General features: G+C 44.8%; 1 protein-coding gene across 2 annotated transcripts; it reads right to left on the reverse strand.

Annotated features, from left to right (window-relative positions):
• Window positions 1-1,290: 1,290 nt before the first annotated feature.
• On the reverse strand, window positions 1,291-6,708 carry LOC123123112 (protein WHAT'S THIS FACTOR 9, mitochondrial). Of its 2 annotated transcripts, XR_006460521.1 has the most exons (5): window positions 5,424-6,708; window positions 5,250-5,335; window positions 2,360-2,445; window positions 1,855-2,242; window positions 1,291-1,759 (listed from the first exon to the last, which is right to left on the reverse strand). XR_006460521.1 is itself a non-coding variant. In XM_044543557.1 (4 exons), exons 1-3 carry the CDS (start codon window positions 6,604-6,606, stop codon window positions 2,389-2,391), a joined length of 1,326 nt encoding a protein of 441 aa, XP_044399492.1. In that variant the 5' UTR covers window positions 6,607-6,708; the 3' UTR covers window positions 1,291-2,242; window positions 2,360-2,388. The 2 variants fall into 2 exon arrangements, 1 of the variants encoding a protein (XP_044399492.1); XM_044543557.1 differs by having other exon boundaries at window positions 1,291-2,242.
• Between the last annotated feature and the right edge of the window lie 1,301 nt (window positions 6,709-8,009).

Raw genomic sequence — 8,009 nt, forward strand, 5'->3', positions numbered from 1 at the left:
GGCACCAGAGTGCTTTTTTGGAAGTTAATCGTCAGCCCTGAGAACTCAGAGAAAGCAGTGAGGATGCTTTTAATAGCTCTAGCTTGCTCCACCTCGCCCCGGAAAATAATCAGTGTCGTCCGCGTACTGCAGCACTGGGAAAAAACCATCTGAGCCAAGGAGCTGGATCTGCATTGTTCAGCAAGGATCTTCTATTCCAAGAAGCATCTGAGTAGACCTAGGACTGGTTCCTGCAATGAGCAAATTTGAAGTCCACATAACCCCCTTGAGGGCAACAAAGCTTTGTGAAGATTGGGGCTGGGGTTTGGGGAGGCTGACAGAGCGGTTTGGGTCACAAGGGAGTTCTTGTTGCCAGCACTTAATGAGAAAATCCTTAATCAATCGCACATGTTCCGTGGGAGGTTATTTTCGAGAACAGGCAGAGGAACATCATGAACGAGATCAAAGACTGGAAGGAGGCCGGATTAGGTGTAGGAGTTTTAGACCATTTTGTGAGAGAGTAGGCTTTGGAATAGGTGTGGGTGTAGGTGTCTTGGTTCACTTGTGTTGATGTTCGCATCACTCGCAAGTTCTTGTATTTAAACTTCTGCCTTCTATAAAAATATGATACGCCATTGACGTACTCTCGAAAAAAAAAGATAGATAGACGAGTCTAAACAACGCTGCCAAGCAAGGCATGATACGACTGAAGAAATAGAAACTGCACAATGCTGTACCAAAACAAGAGAAAAACTGTACTACAAGACTTTATAGCATTACCATGGTCAAGTGAGCTACCCGACCAACAGTCATGATCATTCAGGCTTGATTTTCTTTGCCCCGGCCCGACGCAGCTCTGCTCTATCATGATCGTTCATCTTTTAAGTAACCAGATCTGATCGTCGTCGAAACTTATCACTGTTGTGCACTTGTGCTGGCATCTCAGATTGTCATCACTGTCGAAACTTAATCTGTTATCAGCAGCCGATAGCCTGCGTTGCTTTCCCTGTTCTTGTAGCTGTAGACTGTAGCCTATATCTATCAGCTAGATTACTCCTGGTACTGGAAAGCAATAGGGAAGCGAAACTGTCAAACACGTTGTGTGTTTTATATTGGATATCAATATGACTGCATTTTTTGTGTGCCTCATTTTCACTTCTCTTTCACTCACTGTGCTCTAAAATGTTGCATGTGCATTATAGCTGGGCTTGCGGGTGGAGATGATACCAACTCTGCTGGCAAATTTATTTGTTGTATATGTTCTATTACAAGTATGCATAGCTAGACCGTGTCAAGGTAATCTTTGGATTCATTGTCTCGCATAATCAATGTTTTCTGAGTTTCAGAAATTTGTAAGAATTCAGAGGTAAATAAAATGCTGCCAATCTGCAACCATGATGAATACAATAACAGAGTACTTTTCCGTTAACAAAATCTTCCATTCATGGCAGCAAGAGAAGCTTGCATTCAGATTACATATATCTGTGCATATGCAACAGGATGCAAACTCAGAAATACTGTGCATTTTTCACTCTCTTTTTTTTGCATTCTCTGAATTCTCTCTTCTCAACTAAACTGAGACAACCATACCAGCAACAAAAGGTAAAACTAAAGAAACAATTGTGATGCTCCATTGCTTCTCTAAGCTGATGAAGTTGTTCGGTTTGCCTCCCTTTGATCATCTGAAGAACTTGAGTAACAGCAACATCCCAGTTCGCCTTCGTGGGGACATGATTAAGATTTATGATGGCTGTTTGTAGGGTGGACCTGTTCACCTTAACTGAACAGAGTGATATCAGCATAGAAGTACAAATTAATGGTTACTAACTTGCTATCTTCCACATGACAACACGGAAAAATAAAATGAAATCCCACGTGATCGTCGTCGCGAGAGCTGGGCCCTCCCGCTTGCTCTTTGTTCCCTCCTCTAGCCCCGAGGAGGCGACGCGAGGCTCCCTCCTCTCCGGAAAACACGGTCGCTGTTGAAGAAGCCACCCTTCTTACCAGAAGGTGACATGCCATGCATGCCTTTCTCAACTTGAAAGATTAGAAAAAATAGCCTACCAATTAAGTGAACAGGATTTCTCTCTCTCTCTCTTACTAGCTCACCACGAACATGTAAAGAGATTAAGACTTCTGGCACATAGACTCTTATATTACCAACTCCCTCGGCTTGGTGCATAACAGATTAGCAGTGAACAGGGTTTCTTTAGCTTCAGACAATTCATCCAACAGGCATTTGCTTGCTGCGGAAACCGAAGACCTATCAATGATAAAATGAAATATGCACCTTGATATATAATCGTCTGTGGAAAAAAGACAGAAGTTCCTCCTATCTATTATCAGGAAAAAAAGTACCATTATATTAACCTCGGATTACCTGCTAAATGCCTGCAAATCACTTGCAGCTCAACTTTCAAGAGAGCAGCGGTCGTCGCATTTTTCCACGGCTTTCACAAAACAGGCCTGCAAACCACATTATCAGTACTCTCTTCTATCCAACAAAATGCATGTCAACATAGACATAACTGCAATGTTGGATTCTACACAAAACTTGCTCTCTAAAGAACTCGATAAGCTGAGATAATGGACAATCTATCTCTTGCATGTTTTCAAGTATACTTCATGGATATCCTTTTTTTTCGAATTAAGGAGCATTGTCCCCAATTTCCATTCATTGTAAAAACTGATAAAACAGTATCCTTCAGCAAATTACAGTGCATCACCAGCAAAACGAGCTCAAAAACAAAAGGCATAAACGAGCCAACTCCAGCTACTACAGAAAGGCACCAGCACAGGCACAAGTACAATACGAAAACTAACTGCAAGACTCCAGCTACTACATGTTTCCCGGCTGAAATACAAAGCAAAACAACCAGAAAATCAAGCTCCTACTTAAGCTGCTCCGCTACAGCATGGGAAATTAACCTTCATGGGTATCTGAAAATGCTTCTAACTTTTCTGCCTAACAGGGACCCCAAAACGAACTTGCACTGCTCCGTTGAGCCATGACATCTGCTTGGGTTTCAGGGGATAAGCAATGTGAGATTGCTTGTGCTGCATGAACAACCTGAAAAGGAGATCCTGCTTTCCTGCAAAGAGATCACTGGACTTCGAAATACACCACATAGAAGTTAAAATGCTGCTAAGCGAAACACGTGGATGATCAGACGTAAGCAGGCTATGAATGATCTCAAGAACAGTTCTAACTTTTTGTACTAAGCTATCTGACCTTAGAAACCAAGGATGTGAGAACCAATCAACCTTAGCAAAGTGGCATAGGAAAAAGAGGTGAAGGTCATCCTTCTCTATGCGAACAGTTCTAGAGTCCTGTACTAAGCCTTTTGATCTTAGAAACAAAGGATGTGAGAACCAAGCAGCCTTTGCGAAGTGGCATAGGAAAAAGAGGTGAAGATCATCCTCCTCTATGCAGCATCTGGAGCAGAAATTGCTAATATGAGTGGAGAACCTGCCAACCGTTTTACATAACTGGGCACAGGGCAATGATCTTCCTTGGTAAGGTGGGCCCCATCAAGGAACATCTTCCCTGGCGAACATAACCGGGCACCTAACGCTGATTCAGAAACCACAGCCCAAGAGAAGCACCCTAAAAACAACTATTAGATGAATATCGCACCAGCCGATAAGAAATATCTCACTTTTGGCAATTCATTAGCTTTGTATCAAATATGTACAACTGCCAGGGCAGACTAACTGATGGTCGTAGGTGTAGATGTTCATCTAGAGAGTAGACATAAATACTCTGATACGGAAGTATCAATAAACATATGCAGTGCTCATACTTGTCCAGATCATTGGAACGTACAATGATAGACTCCATGCTGCCAAGTGCCAACTACATGGTTCACTTCTAAAAATAGATGTCTTGTGATCGATTTTGCAACTTCACGCCGGTACCACATAACCCATATATAGCATTTCTCAGTGAATAATTAAATGCGGCATCAACCGCATGAAACTAGCGGTCCAATTATACGCATACAACAAAATATAGTATAATAATATATTGAGTTATATGACTAAAATTGTTAAAATTACTATGATGATCTTGAAGGTATAATGTGAGGACCCTATCACTATCATCTTGTAAAATCAATAGTATAGTGTTTCATAGCAACTCCTCAAAAGATAACTTGCAGAATACTGAAGCGTCAATGAAAAGATAAGGAGCAAAACCTATGGTGAGATAGTACTGTGATCTATTCTAGCCACCAGCCAAATTCGCAGCCCGTTCAGCCGATTTTACCTATCCTAGAGCACATAATCTTGGTAAATTTTATATGTGGAAAGTAAGTAACTAACTATAGAACAAAGCTATAGTAATTCATGCATGTCTAAGATGGTAGCTTTCAGAGAAACTAATTCAGCAGACTAATTTCACCTGCTTGCTTATTCGTTAACTTCTGCTAAGAAGCATAACAGCAATGTTTTGTTGGACTAGCTAAATACTCGTGCAATGCTACATATAATATATGCTCGTGCATTGCTAAGAAGTTTTTTTATTGCATGAGTTGGTTAAGGGTTTCTGTCATCGTAGTCTCTAACTTTGTGCAGGTAAAAAAAAGGAGGTATGCATCAACCAAATCAACAACTAAATATGAGATCGCGATATGTCTGCTACATAGAATGTATGATAATTGCAGTAACTAATTTCTTGCTGACTTAAGAGGCAATCTCTGAGGGTGAATGGACCACCACCAACTCAGATCTTTATATATGTTTTGTCAGATATGACGAGTTCGCCTTACCCCAAACAACAACACTGGGCCACACACCAAAACTACACCTAGAAGGCAGCAACTTCTATTATATCATCAATAATTTATTTATTCTGCACATACCAACGTAATATGATCAAGAAATATATTTGTTTTTCCCTTAAAGTTTCGACACCAAGCATTTAAACGGTTGAAGCTTAATTAATATTAAGAAAAGATCTTGCCAGTTATTTGCCAGTAGATGTTGCGGCGTTTTCCTAAAAAGTTTCCCAATCAAGAATTTGTACACTTTCTGTTGTTAGTTTTCACTTGTAAGCAGGAAGAAAAGATGTTCAAGAAATACATTGGAAAGTCACAACAGCATCCAGTGAACAAGTAAAAATCATTCGCCAAGCATATTGTGTCATGTATCACCCCACTCTACATCTATCAGAAGAAATTTGGACTAAAGCTATCAGCCTATCACCAAGTGTCAGTCAACTAATCTAGAACCTCTAGATGAACACGGTAAATCATAGATACTGCACCAACCTCTTTGCATAGGCGCACAACTCCTTTATTTGCATGCAAATTTGCTGCTTCCAAGGGTAAAGCCCCCTCACTCTTGTTGCAAAAATCTGTAAAAAGCCGTATTGCCCATTTCCTTATTTCTGATCAGTCAAAAATAATAAACATCCTATGAAGGGATTGCAGCTGAATTTATACCCTTCGAATCCTCACTCTCTTGATCCTCAGGATCCAACTGTACAGGCTTCCCGCTTCGCCGGCGCCTTATGATCTCCTGTGACTCCTGCATCAACCTGGCATACTTGCTCCGCACCTCCAGCATGGGGTGCTCCTCAATTGATGTGTGTCCCCCAGCCATGTATGCCTCTTTGAGGACAGCAAAGCACGTTTTCTCCTTCAACAGTAAGTAGAATATGTGCGGGTGCCGCTCAAACACCAGGTGAACCTTCTGTGACAGCCCCAGGTGTGTCCTGAGGCAGAGTAACCGTCGCCTCTCGGCAGAGCATGTCACAAACAGACTGAACAGCTCATGGAGCACCCCAACCGCCCGCTTCTCTGAAACATCGCTACCCCGATGAATGTTGCTGAAGTCCGCATAGGGAGAGATGTAAGGCAGCTTCTGGAATCCCTCCATCCAGTCTCCAATCTTCCGCTTCAGCCGAAGACCCTTGGACGGGAACAGCGGGAAGGGCACCTCCTCTGCCGACCCAAACCTCCGTATGGCACCCATTTGAAGCACCGACAGTGGCATTTCTTGATCTTTCCCATCATCGATGAGCCCCAGCTCCTTACCATGGTTCTCGTCCTCGGAAAATACAGCATCTCCGGTGGTCAGAATCCTGAATCCATCTTGCCCAATGTCGAAATCCGGGCGCTTGAAGTAGTCCTCCGGGATGCCGAGGTGCCAGAGCATGCCCTGCGCGACGGTGAGCGGGAGGCGGCGGGCCGGGGACATGAGGAGGAGGCGGCGAAGGCGGGAGGTGATGTCGGCGCGGCGGGCGGCGAAGACGTCCCGCTCCTCCCGCTGGAGGCGCGCGGCGGAGGGCGAGAGGCGGAACCAGGGGTGGTTGTGCTCGGGCCCGACGGACTCGACGAAGGCCGCGGGGAAGCGGCGCAGGAAGGAGGCGACCCGGCGGTCGGAGGTCTCGAGCGAGCGGCGGAGCTTGGAGACCGCGGAGACGGGGGTCGGCGACGGGGAGAGGAGGCGCGCGAGGGCGGCGAGCGGGCGGAGGTCCCGCGCGTGCGCGAGCACCGGGACGGCGTCGAAGGACGCGTCCTTCTTCCACCGCATCTTCACCTCCACGTACCCCATGGACTGGACGAAGGCGGCGAGCGGGGGCAGGGGCTTGGTCGGCCTCGGCGGCCGCGCGAGGGACCGCATGGCGCGGGGAAAGGGGCTCCCGCGAAGGGGTTTAGGAAGCGGAAGGAGGCGGCCGGCGGTGAAGAGGTGGGGGAAGGCGGAGGTGGAAGAAGGAGGCTAGTATTTTTCTCAGGGGTAAAGCCAATTTATTCATCAAAGTCCATAGAGCGTGGGAAGTCGGGCCTGCGGCCCGACTTAACGAGAGTAAATATTTGACAAGGTTGTGTGCGTTTCTATTAGCCGCACGTCCTTCAAAAATAAAATTACAAACGAAGGAAGAAGCTCTACTTCTAATCTCATGAATAATTGTAGCATTTCTGCCCATACGTGACTTTGAGATGTCACTAACCACTTGCTTAGCATCAGAGGCGATGATCAAATTATCCAAGTTGAGGTCTTTAGCTAGGGCAAGCGCTTCTCGACATGCAATAGTCTCTAGGATAGTTGGGTCATTCACACCCGCAATAACCAATGATGAACTCCCCAGATAGTTGTCTTGTTGATCCCTACAGACCGCAGCGGCTGAACCTCTCCTCCCAGTTCTGACTCCAGCATCAACGTGTATTTTAAACCATCCTACTGGTGGAGCTCGCGGCCTAACATGAGCAGCTAGAGCACCTCTCGCTGTGGGCTCCTTTTTATTTTCCAGCACCTCGAGTTTCGCTATGAATCTCCTGACAAATTCAGTGGTAGCCTGCGGAGTTTGAAAAATCCCTTCGTGAATTGCCTTCCGACGGCCAGTCCATATTGCCCACAAAGTAACGCTAGCAATACAAACTGATCATGCGAGAGGGATTCCATACGCATGAATAATGAATGATGCCTTGACAGAGAATGTGACGGAGATGGAGACCATGGCGACGTCCTTTTACAAAAATCTGTACACATCAGAAGGGGTAGCTAACATGGGGCCGGTCCTGGATACTATCCCACGCAAAGTTACTGATATAATGAATGATGCCTTGAACGTACCATACAAGGAGGAGGTAAAAATAGCACTTTTCCAGATATTCCCGACAAAGGCTCCAGGCCCAGATGGATACCCAGCCCATTTCTTTCAGCGTCACTGGGAGGTGTGTGGTAATGATGTGGCAAGGGTAGTTTTAAGAATTGTGGATGGTACAGAATCAGCAGCATGCATTAATGAAACAGTTTTGGTGTTAATACCAAAGGTAAAAATCCCACCTTATTAGCTCAGTTCAGACCGATTAGCCTCTATAATGTGCTCTACAAAATTGCTTCAAAAGTGATTGCTAACCGTCTGAAAGTGATTTTGCCTGATATAATATCTGAAGAGCAGTCAACTTTTGTTCCTGGAAGGTTAATAACTGATAACATCATCACAGCTTATGAGTGCCTTCATTTTATGAAGAGGAACAAAGCAAAGAAGCACCAGTCATTTGCACTCAAGCTCGACATGATGA

Source organism: Triticum aestivum, chromosome 5D (genome assembly GCF_018294505.1).
Source record: "Triticum aestivum cultivar Chinese Spring chromosome 5D, IWGSC CS RefSeq v2.1, whole genome shotgun sequence".
Classification (NCBI taxonomy): Eukaryota; Viridiplantae; Streptophyta; class Magnoliopsida; order Poales; family Poaceae; genus Triticum; species Triticum aestivum.